General features: G+C 43.6%; 1 protein-coding gene across 5 annotated transcripts in view; it reads left to right on the top strand.

Annotated features, from left to right (window-relative positions):
* The window catches only part of ankfn1b (ankyrin repeat and fibronectin type III domain containing 1b), a 160,271-nt gene that overhangs the window by 123,758 nt on the left and 16,598 nt on the right, over positions 1-19,915 (top strand). For all 5 annotated transcript variants that reach the window (XM_005448282.4, XM_019362706.2, XM_019362707.2 and 2 more), the window contains 6 exons: positions 10,194-10,413; positions 10,648-10,855; positions 14,120-14,317; positions 15,075-15,188; positions 15,736-15,833; positions 16,549-16,639. In XM_005448282.4, the coding sequence (XP_005448339.1) occupies positions 10,194-10,413; positions 10,648-10,855; positions 14,120-14,317; positions 15,075-15,188; positions 15,736-15,833; positions 16,549-16,639 (929 nt within the window). The remainder of the gene's footprint in view (positions 1-10,193; positions 10,414-10,647; positions 10,856-14,119; positions 14,318-15,074; positions 15,189-15,735; positions 15,834-16,548; positions 16,640-19,915) is intronic.

Here is a 19,915-nt window from a genome sequence, read left to right on the forward strand (position 1 = left end):
AGCACGGTGGTGGAGGAGTGATGACTTCGGCTCAGGGCCGGGACACCTTGTAGTCATTGAGTCGACCTTGAACCTCAAATGTGAGGCCATCTGCCCGAAATGTAAAGCTTAGCTGAAACCGGGTCATGTAAAGAGACAGTGCTCACAAGCACAGCGGCAAATCTGCAACAGAATGGCTGGAAAAGAAAAGAATCATGGTTACAGTTGCCCAGTCGAAGTCCAGACCCCAACCTGATGTACTTTTAACAGAACTGCAGAAGGAAAATGAAATGAAATTCTGTTTATGATATTTTTCCTTTCTTTTTTAAGATGGCACCAAAAATATATACTACTTGCTTGAGCATAAAAAGAAATCAATAAGGGGAAACAAGTTGAAAAAAGGCGAGTGACTTTTATACAGTATTTTTAATGTGTGAAATAATTTTCTCTGAATATTGAGCCACAATGTTCATTTGTTGAGGTTGAGTTGTTGGCGGGATGAGGCTACAGATTCTGGTCCACATGCGGGTGCAGGATTCCTGCTAACCTCTGCTTTTGAATAAGTCCCAGGTTGCTTACACATTCACTCTCGCACATAAACACGGACACTTGCACAAAGCGCGCAAAAGAAAAAGACACGCTTGCAAAAAAATGCGCTTGAGCAGATTAACAATGTTGTGTCAAATACATATAAACATATATGTCCAGCCTCAGCCGTGCGCGCACCAGCAGCACACTCATACACAATCCCGACTGGATGCTGTGGGCTGCGCTAAGGGAGATTTATGAGGCTGGCTCCCTCTTGTCCTGTGTGTCTCGGACTTGATACTCTAGTTTCCACTCCAAACCTCAACTCAGCACACAGGCACAGAAAGACTGGAGTAGGGATGGATAGTAATGGGAAGGAGGGAGTGAGACTTAAACGGAGAAGTTGGGAAAGTCAGAGAAGACTGAAATAGGTAAGAAGAGACGGAGAGAGAAGAAAACTGGAGAGAGGTTGACTGATTGAGACTGAAGTAGATGAAAAGACAGATTGAAAAGATGATGGAAAGAGACAGGGAGAGAGAGTGGTGAAAAGATCTAAAAACTGGACTGAGTGCTTGGATGGAGCGCGAGAGAAATGTGTAGCGTCAGTGTGTTTGTTTCTCCTTGTGCATACGTGTGCAGAGAGTTAGAGTAGAATCACGCATGGCTAATAAAATGATGCAATCAGCCAAGTCTTGAGGAACTATACCCCCTCATTTAAAGTAGTCTTGGAAAATAATTTGCACTCTGAAAATCAGGAAAGAGTCGAATTTGCTTACAAATCGGTGGATCTGTTCTTAGCTTTTTTTTTCTCTTTTTCATTTTCCAGCTCTCTCTCAGTTAGCAGTAGCCAAGTTTCTCTCACATCATCAGATTTTTGTCTCCGTTAAATGATCACAATGTTTATATTGTTATTTAATAATGTTCCTGCTATGCACAGTTTAGCGTTCCACCTCCAGAGAAAACCCCAACAATCAGACAACCCCCTATGAGCAAGCGCTTGGCGACTGTGGGAAGGAAAAACTCCCTTTAACAGGAAGAAACCTCTGGCAGAACCAGGCTCAGGGAGGGGCGGCCATCTGCTGTGACTGGTTGGAGGTGAGGCGAGGAAGACGGGAGAGAGGACACGCTGTGGAATGTGAATGATGCGGCTTGTGGCATCGTGGCGTTGTTTCACAACCAAACTTGCCGTTTCACACAAACATGTTGTGCCTCCTCTATCAAATAGATTAATCTGAAAAATAAACAAAGGAAACTCCTCTGTTTGTGTGATATTCACTGTTCTCAACAGCCAGGCGTCAGATCTGTTTAATCTTAGTGGTATATTGCCAAAGAACCACTTGTACAGTGGCGACTTCAGCCTTTTTTCTTTGGATGAGTGACTTTCATGTTTTGGCTTACAGTGGGGTTTTTTGTTTGTTTTGCTTGGCATTTTTTCCTTTAGTTTAAATACTCTCTGCTGTGCATGTAGAGGAAATGTGTCATTTACACACACACAGACACACACGTGGTGAAACAAAGTGGGAAACTATCATTGCTGTAAATTACAGGAAATCAGGTTAGGTGCTCTCGCATCTGAAATGAAAACTAAAATTTTCTTTATTTTATTTAAATTTCTCTGTTGGATATAAATCCCTCACTTTCTTTTTTTTTAGCTAATTCATTTTAGCCGAGCCGTTCTCAAGAAAAACTGAATGTGAAACGTTAAATGAGAAACTGTAAACGAAAGTCTGTGATTAGAATCGGATGTCATAGAAGAGAACAACCCGTTATTGTTGTTGTACATGTACAACGAAATTGTGGGTTTCAAGTTCCCATGAAGTTCAAGCTGCAGCTAAATTACTTCACCCACAAAGTGATACCACAAAGTCATAGTTGATTATGTTAACTGCATATTATTGAAGTGAAATTTGAAATTTTGAGTGGAACCCTTAAAGTACCGATAATTACTTAATTAAATTATTAAACCATTTAAAGATTAAGCTGATCTGTATTACAGAAATCCTTTGGAATTTAAGTTCTGCTCAGATATCATAAAGCAGCACTGTTGCAGAGATTGGATGATAAAATAGGTTTTGGATTTATTAATAAAGTTGTAAAATAGTATCAAACAAACTCTGGATAAGTGAGTCTTTTCACGCTTGAGCTAATCTATATAACCATGCCTGCTGTCAGTCTCAAATGTGAAGTATTTTTCAGGAAAACTCCAAAATAAGAATACCAAACTCTTTTTATGAATGAGACGTCGTTCATTGAAGCTCTGAGTTAGAGTCTGTGTTCACTTGACAGTACACTGTGTAGTCACGGAAATGTCTTTGCATGTGGTTGTGTGTGTGTGCGTGCGTACAGTGCAGCGTTTAATGTTTTTGTTTGTTTTTGCATATGGCCAGGTCTCTCTTGGAAATGAGATTTAAATCTCGAATGAGACTTTCACCTGGATAATAAAGGACAATAATAATAATATATGTGTGATTTTCTCAAACACACACACACGGACACTCACAATGATGTCATATGTGTTTCCATCCTCTCTATCATTCATCTGTCCATCCAGTTTGGACAGTGCACATGTGTGTGAGACTGTGTGTTATCATTTTTTACAAAGCATCTATCACAGTAAGAAGAATGGTCTCCCCACCCATACAACCACCTCCCTCCATCCTTAGCCCAGATAAATAGCCGTGGGACTTTAAACATGGCGCCCGGCCGGCGTGTGACTGAGAGAATGAGCCAACTGGTGGCTTCAGTCGCCGAGGGTCCCCCCCCCCCCCTGCATCTGCCCAGAGCCTCTCTCTGGCTGGGTGGGTGGCATATGGTGGCCCAGGCAGGGACCCCATTGGTGTCACACACAAACACACACACTCAGACACACACATGCATACTGAGAGACATACAGAAGGTCTGGAGCCACCCAGGCTGGACCCACGATCGCCGTGGGAGACACAGTGTCACCAAGCCTCTGACCGAGGAGGGGGTTTTGTGTATGTTTGTGTGTGGGTGATCCCACCTTGCAAGTCCCCCCCCCCTTCTTCCCTCCTGAGAACGTCGGCCACCGCCCGCCACATCGCATCCCCATGGTGACTCCGCTGTTGTCTCTGCTCATCAAAATTAGAGAGATTTACCTCTGCGTACACACACACAGACACACACACACACATAACACATGCACACACACAGAGCCAACAGGTGGCAGGCCTTGCTCGGCACAGCAGGCCCACTTCAAAGGTTAAACATACAGCAGACCGCCTAGCCCTTCTCTGCCTCTCTCCCAAGGGAGGAGAAGAGAAAGTGAGTAAAAAAGAGGGGGAAAAGCAGAAATGAGAAAGAGAAAATGAGGGAGGATGAAGCACGGTTTTGTGGCTGCTTAATAAATATGCACACATGTGAAAGTAAGTTACATGTGGCGAATTGTTTTTCTGCTCAGTAATTGTTTGACTCTTACACCAGACGTGTATCAGTCAGCGGCACAGACTTGGGCTCATCACAATCAAGTTTCCCGGATTTTATCTCAGTGCGAGATATGTTACAAGAATGTAGCCCTAACTCACTCAGAGCTAACAATACCAAATAAATACCACTTTACAGGAACAGTGATATATGAGGTAGCGCCTCTAGATTATGAAAACGGGAAAGTTGAAGCTGCAGTGTTATTCTAATGTAAACAACAGAATCCGCAGCAGAATCCAGACTCGGTGTTGCTGTCTGCAGCCCTTCATTAAACACAGCAATGTTTACTCTGCACTTATCAGTGCTGTTTGTCATCTCAATGACTTCATTCTAATATACTACAAATCTTGGGTGCACTGCTTACAGGCCACTTGACCCCTTTTTGAATGCATATCAGGAATGATATTCCACCCACATTTGACTCTGCCTTAAGAATTAGGGTAAAAAAAAGTGTTTTATTTTTAATGGATGCACACACCTGATACATCCCTCGGTAAATCCTCACACACAGACTTTGACCCAACAGACTTGTTCTGTCTCTGCAAAATCATGCGGTATGCACGAGGGGCTGCATGTGGCTGAGTGTTGCAGTGGCCTCATGTTGCCTATAAGCTGATAAGAGCCAAGGCAATTCTAGCAATACTCCCTCGTCCTCCCAATCCGCCCACCCTCCCTCCCACCCGACCCCACTTTCTCTCTCTCTCTCTCTCGCTCTCCCTCTAGCAGCCTGGCTGCTTCCAGCCTGTCTGGTGCCAAGACTCAGATTTCAGAATTTCCTTCTACAAGCCACATTTAGAGCAGCCAGCGTACTCTGTGTATGTGTGTGTTTGCGCGTGTGAGCGAGCGTGCGAGTTTGTGTGACTTTCTCCTTTTGCCCGTATACCTCCCTCACTCCCCGCCACCTTGTTTTCCCCGAGCGCCGTCCTTCTGCTGCTGCTCCTTGCCTTTTCTGCATCTTTCTCTGCCCATCCATCCGTCTCCAGTTATTTTGTTGAGACAATCACCGTAATACACATCAAGTAATACGTAGTAATTTCAGTTAGAAGTACACCGACAAACAGGAATCACATTAATGTGCTCTCGTAGGAGTCGACTAGCCATAGTGAGGAGTTTGAGCGAGTGGCATTGGAGACTGAAGGTGAAGACACTGGGACTGGATGGCCTTGATGGGTTGAGTGGGAAAAGGGGGCGAGAGGAGAAGTGTGAGACGGTGTGGATGGAGATAGAGAGGGATGTTAAGGTGATTTTAAGAAAGAAAGGAAAACAAATGATTGTTACTGATGGCTCCTTAGGTAGCATACCGGGCCTCTTTTAAGGGCAGACCTTTTAAACAGCACTGTCCATATTTGTACTGTTCTCTTTGCTTTACTGTAATTATGTAGTCTGCTCCTCACTGTCAATAGATCCTCCTTTGTGCTGCTGTAGCTAATTTGAGCAGCACTCTCTGTAATGTCCTTTTCTGGCACGTATGTACGCACATGCATACTTTGCAATAGCAAATTGTGGTTATATAAAGATATTTTCCACTGTTTCCAGTTTATCTTGACATTATCTGTGTTTATAGGAATACAAAGCACTGGCCAACAACATTTTTCTTCTTGCATTCTCGTTCCTATTTGTCCTAACTATTCGTGCATTACCTCGTTACAAACATCCGAGCAACTGTTTTGAATTTTTCCCCGAGTTACTTGCGCAGCTAATGGCAAAAACGTGTTACCATGTGACAAGAAGAGGAGGCAAACTAATTGTGTGTGAAAGACGGGGAAACAAAGGAAGAGAGGGGAACAGCAAAAATGTGCCGGAATCAAAGCTGGTGACGGTGAGGGAGAGGGAACATGTTTTCATTCCCAAATCTGACAAAACTGAACCACCAGAACAAGAACAGCTGTTGTGGCTGCGGATGGATTGATTGCTAGAGAATATATTATTATTATTATTGAGAGGATGGGTTGGATGGATTCATTGAAGTTGCTGTTTATCCATTCTGCTACCAGGTTCAGTGAAACGCCCTTCTGCACACCACTGCTGGTATTTGCGTGTTTGCGGTTGGCTCAGAAAATCCCAAATGCTTTAACTGACAATTATTTACCATTTCTTTAAATAATAGTTTTTCCTATCTTGACTTTCGGTCAAACAGTAAGTGAATGTCTAGACTCCGTGTCCCTGTGTTTGTGAAGTTTTTGTTTACATGTGACTCACTGACTGGAGGCCCAAGCTGTTTTTGATATGGTTTGATAAAGCGGATGCTGCATGTACGTGTGTTTGCAACTTGGGGGTGTTAATTTTTTTTGTGGGCCTAATAGAGTCTCACAGCAGCATGCTCGGTGTATTTGATGTGGCACTGATCAAGAGCCAAGCATGGAGCTTGGCTTTTTGGTTGAGACTTTTGGTTTCCCAGAACAACTGCTTCCTGCTTCCCAAAAACTGGTAAAACAGTAGGAAATTGTGTGCAATAGTCGCTGTCTGGATTTGTTCGAGTTCAAGTAGGTTCAAGCATGGTTATTTGTGTGTTGTGAGTCTGAGTTTGCACATCTGGTTCTTCATGTTTATTGTCGGAGAAACTGTTCTCTTGGGCCATACTGCAGGGCCCTAGAGGTCTTTAAGGTGCGGCTAAGATAGAGGACATGTCTGGCATTTACCACTTTATAAGAGAAACAGCATCAGTGTGATTTTAACCAACTTTAACTGTCAGTTTTTCAGTTTTAATATGCTACTCTTTTTTTTTTTATTGATTTTTTTCAGCATTTATCTGAGCTGCCCAAACACGTGCATTCATGTTCAGTCAACACTAAGGTCACTGATAGACAGGTCGTCAGTATTCAGTATGATTACACTACTGTGCAAAAGTCTCAAAATACCCCACAGTTCTTGATATTTTGCTTGGAAAAACGAGAAATTCATCCAGTCGTTTATTAAAAAATACAGCGTTCTAATTCTAATGAGCTTGAAAGGCAATATTTAGTTTGACCATCTTTATTCTTCAACACAGCCTGAACTCTCTTAGGAAGCTTTCTTGTCATTTCTGTAAGTTGTCTTCAGGAGTAGTTTTCCAGGCTTCTTGAAGGAGATTTAAAGCTCTTCTTTGGATGCTGGCTAACTTTTATTGCCTCTGATGGTACTGTTTGAGTTCATAATTTTATCAACTTTGAAAAGATCTCCAACACCACTGGCTGAGCCCTAAACTATGACTGAGCCTCTACCGTGTTTACACCTGGCTTTTAGACCCTCACTGTTGTACCTCTCTCCTGCCATCCTTCATACAGACTCGTGACAGATTGAACCAGAAATTTTTTAGATCTCACACTGGATCTACACACCTGAATCAAATGATTAGTTCATTACTAGGCCTCTGGAGAACTTCAAGACATGTTGAGGAGGTAATTTAGCCATTTAAATCAGCTGTGTTGGATCAAGGACACATCTAAAACCTGCAGGACACCGGCCCTCGAGGCCTGGGTTTGTACGCCACTGCCTTAGCCCCTATTCCCTGCTTCCCTTTCTTAAGAGTGGCTTCTTTACAGCCACCCTTCCACTGTGAAGAGTAGATGGGTCTTCTGAAGAACCAGATGCATTTCTCAGGTCCTATGTCAGATCTTTGATAACTTGTTTCCTATTTCATCAAGTACAAATTATGCTTTTTCCCACTAGGTTGTCTGTTATGTGGGACATAATCCTGATTCATCCCTTGAGTTAGGTCAGTGTTAAGTAGCTGTCTGAAGGTAAAAAAAACATAAAAATGTTTAAAAATGGTCAGGCACAAGGACTGGACTGAAAATGAGTGAAAAAGCAGCCAATGTCCAAAGAAAAACTTTGTAAGACTCTCAGAAAGCCTTACAACAAAGTCTGGCTCTTTGAAATGACAGATGGCTCAAGACTTTTGCACAGTACTGTAGTTTCTCTAAGGGTGTTTGTACATGCATTCATCATAGATTCTGTTTCTGTGACACTTAATTGTTCGGATTTGATTTGATTTATTTGTCATTTTTAAATGGCTCCATTCATTATACGTTTCATCTCTCTCTCTAGTGTGGGCGCTGTGTCATTGGGGAATGACATCCCCATTTCATGTGTAGGATGCAACATCCCTTTGAAAGCACAGGACACACACACAGAGCGCATTACACACACCCTAATGTCGTCAGAGAGTGATGGGGCACCATCCTGCCGACAGAAAAAAGTCGGCTGTTCCATCTCAGGCAAATAACAATAAGCCTGGGGCTGGATTCCAATGGGCTTTCTCTTTGAAATGGGATACCAGCACACGCATTACAAATATATCTCTTGTTTTATCTTCCGGGCCAGGCCCATGGAAAAATTATTCCAAATACCTGCCGCGCTTTATCTGGAACCCTGGAATAGGTTAGACCCAGCCGGGAACACGAGGATGTCTAAAATAAGGCCTCTATTACGGGATGGAGTGGAGATGGATGGGACGGAGCGGGAAGGGACGGGGATCGGGGGTATTTTAGGTGTATTGGCCATGTGAAAAAGGCCTTGTTGCGGGGGCTTGGACCCGCTTTAAAGTCTACAATGCAGGCCGCTGTCAGCTGTTGTACGAACTGCGTGTGTTGGGGGGAGGGTTAGTGTGTGTATGTATGCACACTCATTTGGGCTCACACGTCCATTGTGGAGCGGGAGTATAAATAACATTTTTCCTACAGATGTTCTCACCTTTGCAAATCTGTTCTTGGCTTGTGTGAGACTTCTTGGCATGTGTCAAGATGGCCCAAACTAACAGCTTTATTTACAGTAGTTTCCTCAACCAGTACCATTTTCTTTTTAAGAACATCGCCAGTATTTATCTGATGATGTTTCTCAGTGTGGCTGGCAACAAGTGAGCATTTTTTGAGGTAACCAAGCAAGACAACAGTTAAATTTCTCATCTGCTTACTAAGTTTTTGCTTAGTTGTTATCTTACACCTCACATGGAAACCTACTTGTTTATTTAATAATCAGCGTGGACAATTAGCGGATAATTAATTGTTTATAAACATGCTGATTAAGTGTTGAATCATGGTGACGACAATGTGGAGAGAATTTGGGAAATACTGGGAAATATAAACAGTACGGGGATAAAGAGTAAGAGTGAAACAGCAATAGAAAGAAGGGTAGGTGTTAGGCGGAGCAGGGAGGAGATGATTAGAGGAGGAACAAGTTCATAAGATATCGGGAGAGGTGCACTAAACAGGAGCTAGGGCTGCTGAAAAGGCGTCCTTGAGGAATTCAGTTATCTCTCTGCTTCTCTTTGGTGGGACCCGACACAGAGTTTATCACCAGCGCCTGGAGAGTCCTGATGACATTTCCTTCAGCAGCTGAGTGTGTGTGAGCGCTACATGCCAGACTCCCCCCAGAAACACACTGCCGTCCACATAGTTCCCATGGCAGAATGGAGAGGGAACAGTATAATCTTCATACCAGTCATGCCAAGAAACCATCAGCAAGAGATGGTGATCTTTTTGACTAACGTGTGATATTGCAGAGCAGCGTTGGCAAACCGGCTACCGAGGCTGGCATTGCCGGTTTAGGATGACTGTGCACCACCTGCGAGTAAGAGCTGATAATGTCAACATGGTGCCCATCTGGCAAATCAGTGTAATGTATCACCATGCTTTCGATCGTTGGTGTTTTAGCCCCCTCTCCCACGGGGTAATAATAACAGAGCCTAGCGTTAATTAGGCCGCAAAGTGAAGCTCGGCATCAGCTTCTGAGTTGATAGACAAATCTCGTACAAAGTGCACTAATTACTTTGCTTTAGCCTGCCCACAGATGTGTGTCTGCAAGCCAATTTGCAACCCTCATTCTAAGCAATCAGTGTTGCATGCATTGCCACTGATGTGACCTATATTCTGTACAGGGGTCGCCGGTCCTTCTGCCGGCTGTGCATGAACACTGCACAAATTAGTTTCACCCTCAAAGTTTATGTGCTGGTTTCCATAAGCAGAAACTGATTTTATAAAGTAGAATCTCGATAAACCTGTAAGTGTAAACTAAAATGCTTGTTTCTGCTTCCCTTGAGTTTTGTTCCTCTATTGCTGCGGCAACTGGTCATGACTCCAGTGACCTTTTCCAAAGATGTAAGATATTATGGTAGACTTGAGGAGCGAACACATAGTGAATTTTGTACTCAGCACCTTTTCTTTCCCCTCTTTCTCCTACAGCGTGATGTATCGTACCAGATGTCAGATTCTGTTTCTTACTCCCACCTATCACTCATGTCTCCCATGCATCCATCTTTCCCATAGGGCTGACTCGGCCAAAATGACGCAGCCCATGAGAGGGGACCAGGCCCACCAGCCGGTCTCGGCTCGCAAGTCTGCCAGCCTGTCCTCACCGAGCGCTGCTCGCCGCCTTTACCGCAATTTGTCTGGAAAGTTCCGCGTGGGCACCAACCCCCCTGCTCTGGAGGACAGTGTGGTGTCAGGACGGGGAGGAGACAAGGAGAGGCTGCGCAAAACCACCATAGTAAGTCAGAGAGCGAGGGAGAGGGAAAAAATAATAAGCCCAGGAACATTGTAATCTAAAAATAATCCGGGAAAACACGTAGACTTGGATAGTCTCAGGTATTGGCGTTGCACACCCAAATATCTACTTACTGTATAGCAACACAGAAAGCATGAAGAAATAGTGTTTCCCATGTTTGCACTGCAAAGAACTTTCCTATTCATTTGTATTCATTTTTAACATTCATTATTACAGTTTCAGAGTAATGAAGCGCTGTTTGAGGCAGTGGAACATCAAGAGTTGGACCTGGTACAGCTCCTTCTCTCACAGTACAGTCTGGAGGAGCTGGATCTCAACACTCCTAACAGCGAGGGGCTCCTGCCCCTTGATATCGCCATCATGACCAATAATGTGCCCATGGCTAAGCTTCTGCTGCGAGCCGGTGCCAAGGAAAGCCCCCACTGTGAGTAGAGAAGCAGAGCGTACCTGCTGGTACTGATGGTTTAAGCTCACGATAATGTTAATGAAACAAATAAAGTTTCATCTTTTCATAGTAGTATAATACTGCATAAACACATGCGCGTGCAGTCTGGTGCTCGCTGAAATTAAAGTTGCAGGAATTAAAGTACAAAACAAATGTATAAATTTTGTATTTTTAAACGGTGGGAAGAGAAAAGCTGTGCGTTACTTTCCACGTGATCTCTATATGAAATACTAAGAATGTTTTTCTGTTGGTGGACCTAAACACACACACACATGTGAAAACAAGAATTAGACAGTTATAGTTAGAATATGAGCATAAACCTGTCTTGGACTTGGCGTTTCCCCAGCTTGAACTCAAGCCTTCCTCTTTGCCTGTGTGCACTCAAACTGAGCACTCACTTCTGTGTACTCAAAACAAATCGAGAGACGCTGCTGCAGAGGCAATTGTCATTAGGTTTTGTGTCTTTGCCTCGAGCAGACAACTTATCATGGCGGTTTTAATTAGTTCTGGAGGCTTAATTTGTGCTCTGCTCCCACACTGGAGACTGGAAATTACAAGCGCCACTTCAGTAAGAGCTTTGAAGTCAGGGGAGCGCTTCTCCCAGGGATGTGATCAGAAGTCAGCAACACTCTGAAAGTGGGATTTCCCTCTGTTACACCGGGGGAAAGCAATATGCTGCTGCTTTCTAATCAGCTTTGCTGATTTCAGTCTGCAGCAAGCTTAGAAACTACCATAAAGGTGTGAATGATGAGAGATTGTGTTCTTTCCTCTCTTTCGATCTCAGTGCATTCATCGCTGTCCTGTAGTTTCGGTCGTTTCTCTCCCTGAACCTCTGCGGGTACCTCTGGCTCCAAAACCGTGTGTTTCTCATCTTCTGTTACAGACACAACCAACCTGCTATCGTTTCTCAAATCTCTTCCGTGTCCCCTCATGCCAAGTAGCCGAGGCAGAGGGTGGCGTTTGATTAAGGGGGAACTGTTGTATTGAACCAGCAATATCAGCGTCATGTAAATCAACTGCAGGTGTTAAAACATTACACAGTCTCCTTTCATTCACACCAGTAATGGATTTATCCTCACTCTACTGACAGTTTCACACATCTCTTTCTGCTTTCTGCTGCCAGTGAAAACATATTAGAGGCAACGGTGGAGCGGCCATTGTGATGCAATATTAGTCATCTGCGTAAGAACTTTTAATTGTCTGTGATCTGGTGAGCCGCCGCCGCCTTCCTCTGTTAATGATTAGAACTCGCCAGTAAGGCTCCTAGGCTGTTTGTGTTTGTACTTGTACTTACACACACACACACACACACTTCATTTTTTCAAGAACCGAGCCAGACGTCTTATAAAGGTATCATTAAATTGAAAACACTTGAATGGAAAGTGGTGTTTACTAAAGTTTAGTGTTTGATTGTGCTCCCTCTCCAGAACCCCAATAACTCACGAGACAGCGGGCCGTGTGCGCTATCCGCAAAAAGACATAAATAGAGAAACAAACGAAGCAAACGACGGGACGCAATGAAAGTCAAAGCTTTCTTTTTTCGAGAACATGCTCAAAACGCCATCTGAGGATAATTGACGCGATAGATGATGCAGACTTTTCCTTGAACTTTAAAAGGAATTGATTATGGCGCTTATTGTTATTGCCATGCTTGACTACACAGTGTGTGGTTGCCAGAGAGACAAGGACAGGCAAAGACAAACACGCTCTCAAAAGCAACTTCATCTTCACACTATTAATCCCTTAGTGGCTCTCAACAAGACAAAGCCTTAATGTGAAATAAGGACAAATCAAGACACACATACACATTCATGACAGCTTCTGGGCCTTTTTCTAAGCCCAGAGGAGCTGGAATTATAAATCAACGTGAACCAATATTGTTATTATTATTATTTTGATTGTTTCCATCCAAGCTACAGTCCATGTCCAAAGATCCTTAGTAATAATTCTGTCCTAACCTAATTCGACCCTGACCTTCTCGTAATCCCTTTAAAAAAAGAGAGAGAAGAACTGCCTTCAAGTTTTCACACGAGTGTCTGCAGAGTACGACGGAGGTGACACCCAGAAGAGACGCTCAAGGTTGAAAAAGAGAAGCTCCCAGCCACCGAGGAGACACAGAGAGAGCCGCAGAATTAAACACCCAGATGGACATTTTGACACGGAGCTTTAAACTTACTGTCAACAGTGGAATCTAACGCTCAACAGTGGAATCTACAATGAACAAACACAGACCACACAGACTAAACATAGACACACACCGGTCCCAAACACTCCAAGAAATGACCAGCCGCTTGCAGGAGGAGTACAGTATCCCGCTGTCCTCTTTGACCTTCAGCAGCTTTGCGTCACTTGTCCTATAATTTGATTTGTAGCGATTTATAGCGATGCGTTTGCAAATCGGAGCACCGTTGATCTCTGCGTCAACGCCACCGGTCACTATCAGCGACTGCTCAACCCTGGGTTACAGCTCATCCTGCTCTAGCGATGCGTTTGAAACCCCTCTCCCCTTTTTGGAAAGTATCTTCTGGTCCTAGCAGCCTGTGACGTTATTATACTTTTAGTTGACTTTTTTCCGCACATTTGCAGAAAAATAGCTTTTACAATGGCACTTTAAAGCGATGCCCATGCACGTTCCCACCGTTTTGTTTTCCCCTCTAACCGCACATGAAGGGCACTCCTCCCTCTCTCACCCCTCTCACTTTCATTGCCCCATTTTTGGTGTCATTTTCGAGGTGATGTCATTGCCCAAAAGAGAGACTGCTTAGTTACATTAAACGCTGTTTATTGTGGAATCTGCCGCAGTATTTTGGGCAAACAAAGGCATTAAAAAAAGGGAGCGAGAGAGCGGCCTTCATAAGAAATTTGCACCGTTGCAGGCGACGGATGGGTTTCTAGAGCTATCTAAGCCTGTGCATCGTCGAATCTCTTAATAAAATACAGTGTAAATAATTTAGAACATGTTTTTCTTCGTGGAAACATGTACATATCAAAAAATAATAATAATAATACTACCCAAACATAAGAATGATCTTTATCCCCTGTTCTTATTCACGCTATTTTCCATTTACTCTTTGAATTTTGGTTGGAAAGCCAGCCCCACTCTAATATATACTCAAGCTTTGCATTGGTTTGTCTAAAATAATATTTTTTTTTGGATTTGGTTTGTCAAAAAAAGAGTCTCTTCTTGTTTTGATACTGGAATCATCCGCTGACATTCCCCCTCTCACTGTGTTTCCCTCCTAGTCGTGAGTCTGGAGGGCCGAGCGGTTCATTTGGCCACTCTGGTGCAGGAGGCCGAGCAGCGAGTGTTGGAGCTACAGCCCCAGGTGCGGAATGAGGGTCCCGGTGAGCGGGAGGGATCTGACCGTGAGCGCCAGCTAAAAGCTTGGGACTGGAGGCTCCGGCTCTTCCGACGCATGCAGACAGGCTTTGAGCATGCCAGTAAGGCTTCAAGTTGATTTAGATTTTTTTTTTTCACATGCTAACCAGCCGATAAAAGTTTGCCGCCTGAATCACTCCTGCAGTCCAGCAGTCATCTTTGGTTTTCTTTTTTGGTTTTTTTTGCACCCCTTTTTTTCCCTCTGCTGTCATTCTGTCTGGGCTGACTTAATGGCTTCCACACTGGGAAGCCGAACACACAACTATGTGGGCATGTATGTGTGTGCACAAACATAACACGCCTGTATTCCTGCTTTAAGTTTTTATAGGCATTTCGTGACACGCTTAGTGGCAGACAGCTAACCCCCCCCCCTCTTCAGAAAGCAGACACTCCTCCCTTGTACCCACACCAATGTGCATTTTGATGTAAAAAAAAGATCTTTTCCCGCCTTTTAATTCTACATTACTCATGTAATTTGATGGGCATGTGTGAATGCACGTGAAAGTAATAAAGCACAGGTTGAAGGTTAATGTCTGTGCTGTTATATTCACAGTGAGAATCTGTGACGTACCTGTTCAGTGTTAAGCTTATATCAGTTTGTGAAGATTATAAGGTAAAGATGAAGCTGTGCTGTCTTTAAATGCTTTGATTTTACCATCATCTCACTATTTCACTGCATATCAAACCCTCTCAAACTGAGTGAGTGCACTGTGCACAGATCACAACATCTAAAAGGTCCCATTACAGTAATCTGTTGTGTATTCTTGTGTGTACTCTGCTTATTTACCCGACCTTCTCTCTGGTCCTCTGTCTCTCCAGGTCCTCCAGATGCTCCCAGTGTAGTTTCCCTGTCTGTCAGCAGCAGCACCAGTCTAAAAGTTGACTTCCAGGAACCTCTTTGTGTCAACTCTGCTGTGGTTACCAAATACAAAGGTCAGCCGTCACACCAGACCAGCCACTTCATTTAGAACAAACCACTCAGTATTACAATATGTGGAGTTACAAGTGGACATATTAGGTTCATTTCCGGCTCCAAGCTTTTTATTCTTGGACTATTGGAGAGTAGCTTTGCATGGCCCACAGTTCAAAATCCTTATTTAATCTCTACTTGGCCTGTCTGCCTGAAACAAGCTGTTGTTGCTTCTCTCCCTTAAAGGACACAGCTTTCTTCTGATTGGCAGTCCATTGGGGAAAAAATGGACAGTGGGTGGGACGTTTGTCCCTGAGATGACCATATTAAGGACATCCGCTCTTTTTGACATCTTAAAGCTCCAGCAGCCTGAAGCTTTTGGCTCATAGGGGTTTTCTTGTGCATGCATTATTATTCTAAACCAGTAGTGGGCGTGTTCAGTGTAAGCATTCATTACTGTGAAAGCATATTAATTAAAGAAAACAAGGAAAAGCATTGTAAGTCTACTTTAAAATAATGACTAGTGTTTGATAACTAATTAAAACTGTTTGTGTTTGTGTATGCTTGAAGTGAGCTGGAGCAGTAATCCTTCATTTAGTCCTCTGCTGGGTGAGATGATAGTGGATGATGCCACTCAACTGGAGTGCAACATTACTGGATTAACATCTGTAAGTTTCTGCCAGCACAGTGTTGTTGTTTTTCTTCATGTACACTTTCATGAGCTGAAGCACCCATGTTTCCTTCCAACTTACAGATAAAATTGTTCCAATCACATTTTATCACCATAGTTTAAGCAGCACTAAGCTGCAGGTTCTCTAGCTGTTAAAAAAAATGACTGATAAGAAAATTGTAGCTGTTCTCTCACAGGAAGGGCCCTGGTATTGTTACACACAGCCCTGGACCCTTCTTTACTATATATGTTAAGCATCACACCAAACCCTATTCCCTCCTGACCACTTGTAAGCGACATTTGCAGGCAGCTGCCAAAATGATAAAAAAGAGCAGCTTGGTAGCCTGCCACCTGATTTATGGGTGGCATTTTTTAAGCGGACATGTAGACAAATGGACACTCCACTGGTTGTTAGTTATTATGTGAGGGAAGACCCATCCCCCATTTAAGACCCCCACTACCAGCTAAAGCTCACTCCTGTCAAAAAAGAACAGGGGTCAAGGCAAGGCCAGTGAGTTTTGGCGGCTGGTGTGATTGATCTGGCTGAGAAAGGAGAGGCAGGGGCTCGCCGTCTGCATGCTGGGAGACCGAGATCCGCTGATCTCCACACATGCATGTGTATGCAGATGGTCATTGGCAGAAGCACTTCCTTTTCGGTTGTTGCCGCACGCAAGCAGGTTCTGTCGTAAGTGTCCTATCTCCTCTCCTCCCAGGGGACCTATTACTACGTGCAGGTGTCAGCGTACAACATGAAGGGCTGGGGGTATTGGAAAAATTCCACACCGGCCTGCGCTGCACCTTCCAGTAAGTTGTCTATTTTCTTTGTATAAATATGAGTATTTTAAAGCCTGTGTCTAAATTTTACACAAAGCTAAACATAAAGCTCCAAATTTAGGGTGATTTCAAAACGCGCCCCTTGCTCTACAAGGTTTTGGCTCACCTCACTAAATTAATAACTGTGGTTTTGTGTGTGTGTGTTTGTCTTGCATAAGTGGTTTGTTTCGTAGTCTTGCACAATCTTAAAATGACCTGGACATTGCCTAATTTTGTTAATTGAATTTGTCACGCTGGTGTCATTCCAACTTTGCTGTGACATCACTAGAGGGATGACAGCTGGACTCTCCTCCAGCTCTGCCAGGGCGGCTGGGCAGGTTGTGGGACCCTCACTGCGGATGTTAGTAACAGTAGCCTCAGGATGCTGCTTGGGCCCAGCTGCCAGGAGAAGCCGCCCGGGTTCAGCCAAGAAATTAACCGTGGAGTCATGTGCAACAGCTGAGCTGTTGACCGCTGAAGCTCTGACCCTCTTTCTCCCTTTCCTTCTGTCTCTTTCTTTAGTTTGTGCGAAATTTTTACATTTCCATGTTTTTGAGATTTGTGAAAGGACTCTTCTGATTGTTGCAGATGCAAAATGCACCTTTTGTAAGAGCGTGAGCATAGGTAGCATTGCTGTGGGCACACTGGCACGCTCGTGGCACATCTGGAGAACACATGAACATGTTTGTCCTCATCAGCACACAGTGTTTTTCAGCAAGTTTGTGAAACTAGGCTTCCCCCTCTCCTTTTTTTTTTTTCTACTGTCCCACCGCTCTCCCTCCCCTCTCCCAGAGCTAATTTCGATGTTGCGTGTTTGTGTTTTCCATTTGGGCCTACCACTGGAAATATTTGCATGTCTGTGCTGTAGCGCGCGGCGCGGCCCCAACAGTGGGGGCCTTATACCGGGCCGTGGACGCCCATTAAAGGGCCCGCTTGTCTTGTCGGGACAGGCACCTTTCCGGGAATAGAGCTCACCGTGTTTCAGCCCCACGCACCCCCCGGGGGGCTCCAGGAGAGGGAGTGGGGGGTGGGTTGGAGTTGATGTTGGTTGGGGGTGGGTTATCGTTGACACATCCTCTGGTGCTAATGCATAAGGGAGAAGGATTTCTGCAGAGCTGGTCATCTATGAGCAGAGACGGCCAAGTGTGTGTTTGTAATACAGTGTACTGTAAGTAGGGGTTTTTGTGTAAGTGTGCCTCCATCACAGGGAAAGACGAAACACACAAAGACAGAGGAATGAGAATGTTTAGCGTTTTGGGGGTACAGTTAAGTTTGTGGTGCATTAACGTTCCTCAGATGCTGTCAAGGTGGCAGGAGCACTACATCAGAATCTCTGTGCACATGTTCAGTCCTGAACCCAAAATCAGTGGTGCTCAGGGGATCTGCCTGTCCAGCAGAGAGTATGACTATATGTATAATAAGTATAATTTATACAAAATAAGTGCTGTTTTTACTAAAAATGTAAATTGCTGAGATTTTATTAATTACCTGTAATTTTAACATTCCATAACTGATAACAGTCCACTACTAAAACAGTCCACTATCAGCTTAGTTTCCTTCTTCTCACTAGCCTCTGGTTATAAAAGCCAGTGAGCTTTCAAACACAAAATACGAAGTAACTGACAACCCTAAAACTCAATTATATACCAGTTTAGTTTGTAATAATAATAATATGTCAGCTCATCTCTGCTAATTTTCTTACTAATTTTTCTTTTATGTTAAGTACATTCAGCTTATATGTAGTGAAATGTCGAATAGACAAAATGGCCATTGCCATTCGAAAAGCTCAAGTAAAGTGGTACTACAAGCCAGGGGTGTCAAATATAAGGTCTGGGGGTCGGAATCGGCCCAGCAACAACTCCAATCTACCCCACTTGACGGCTTTGGAAAGTATGGAGAGCAGATATTGTTTTGGACTTTTACCTGTCTTTTTATAAGTTTTACAGGTTTTCCTGACCTCCCCCACAGCCATTCATACTACACCGATATAGTTGAGTAATAGGTAAACAGTTAAATGACAAAAACTTTCTTGTTTTTCAGTGTCCAAAATAGAAAATTTGTTTAAGAAAAGACCATTTTCATAAATCAACAATAATTTTGTTTTATTAAAAAAAACCTGCTGAACCAAACATTAATGTTTGTACCACGTTTCATGACAGTACAATCGACAGTTTTGCACTAATTTTAAAAAAAAAACGTGAAATAAGATGTTAGCCTGAGTGGCACAGTGTTGGAGTGGTTACCATTTGGTGTTGCTGTTATACTGGAGGCTTTTTTTTTCTCAGTGGAGTTTGCAAGTTCTTCGATTGCCTGAATAAGTTGCTGGTGGTTCTACCTTGCCTGTAGGTATATTGATTGTCTCTCTGTGTTAACCCTGAGATGGACTTATAAGCTGTCCAGGGAGCATCCAGCCTGCTTTTTGACCAGGCTTCAGCACCCTGTGACCCAACTGGGGTAAACAGTCAAGGTGATGGATGGATGGATTGATGGATGGATGGATGGATGGATGGACGGATGGACGGATGCATGGACTTAAAACCACATGATGTCGCCATAGGGCCATAAATATTTGTATAAATTTTGATCACAGTACAACTAAAAAATGCTAAAAAAGCTCACTCTAGACCAATGTGTGTGAACGAACCAGTACCCTAATTTCGTCGTGTTGGTTTCCGCTAAACAAACAACTATTATGTATCAGCTCTGTGAGTCTTGATAAATATACACTCACTGGCCACTTTGTCAGTTACACCTTGAAATCCTTTTGGCTTCAGACCTGTCACATAGATTCAATAAGGAGCTGTAAACATTTCTCAGAGAGTCTGGTGACATGACAGCATCACAGAGTTGCTACAGCTGTCTCTGCTGATCTGGTGACTGTGGAGGCCGTTTAAGTATAGCGAAATCATTGTCATGTTAAAGAAACTAGTTGATTTGAGCTTAGTGACACAGCTGGAGACAGCTATCAGAAGATGAGTACCCTGTGGTCATAGAGGGATGGACATGGTCAGCAACAATAATCAGGTCGACTGTGGAGTTTAAAAGTTCAGTTGACAAGAAAGCGTGACAAGAAGATGTCTCCCACCCCATTACCCCACCAGCAGCATCATAACCCAAGGATACAAGGCAGGTTGGATCCATGCTTTCAGAACTCAACGGACTAGGAAACATTTTTCAAATCTTCTCTGGGAATTATAGCTTCAGTTCCTTGTTCTTAGTTGACAGGGGTGTTCTGCTGTCATCAAGATCCAGTCTGTTGTTCAAACA

Source organism: Oreochromis niloticus, linkage group LG8, assembly GCF_001858045.2.
Source record: "Oreochromis niloticus isolate F11D_XX linkage group LG8, O_niloticus_UMD_NMBU, whole genome shotgun sequence".
In the NCBI taxonomy this organism is placed as follows: Eukaryota; Metazoa; Chordata; class Actinopteri; order Cichliformes; family Cichlidae; genus Oreochromis; species Oreochromis niloticus.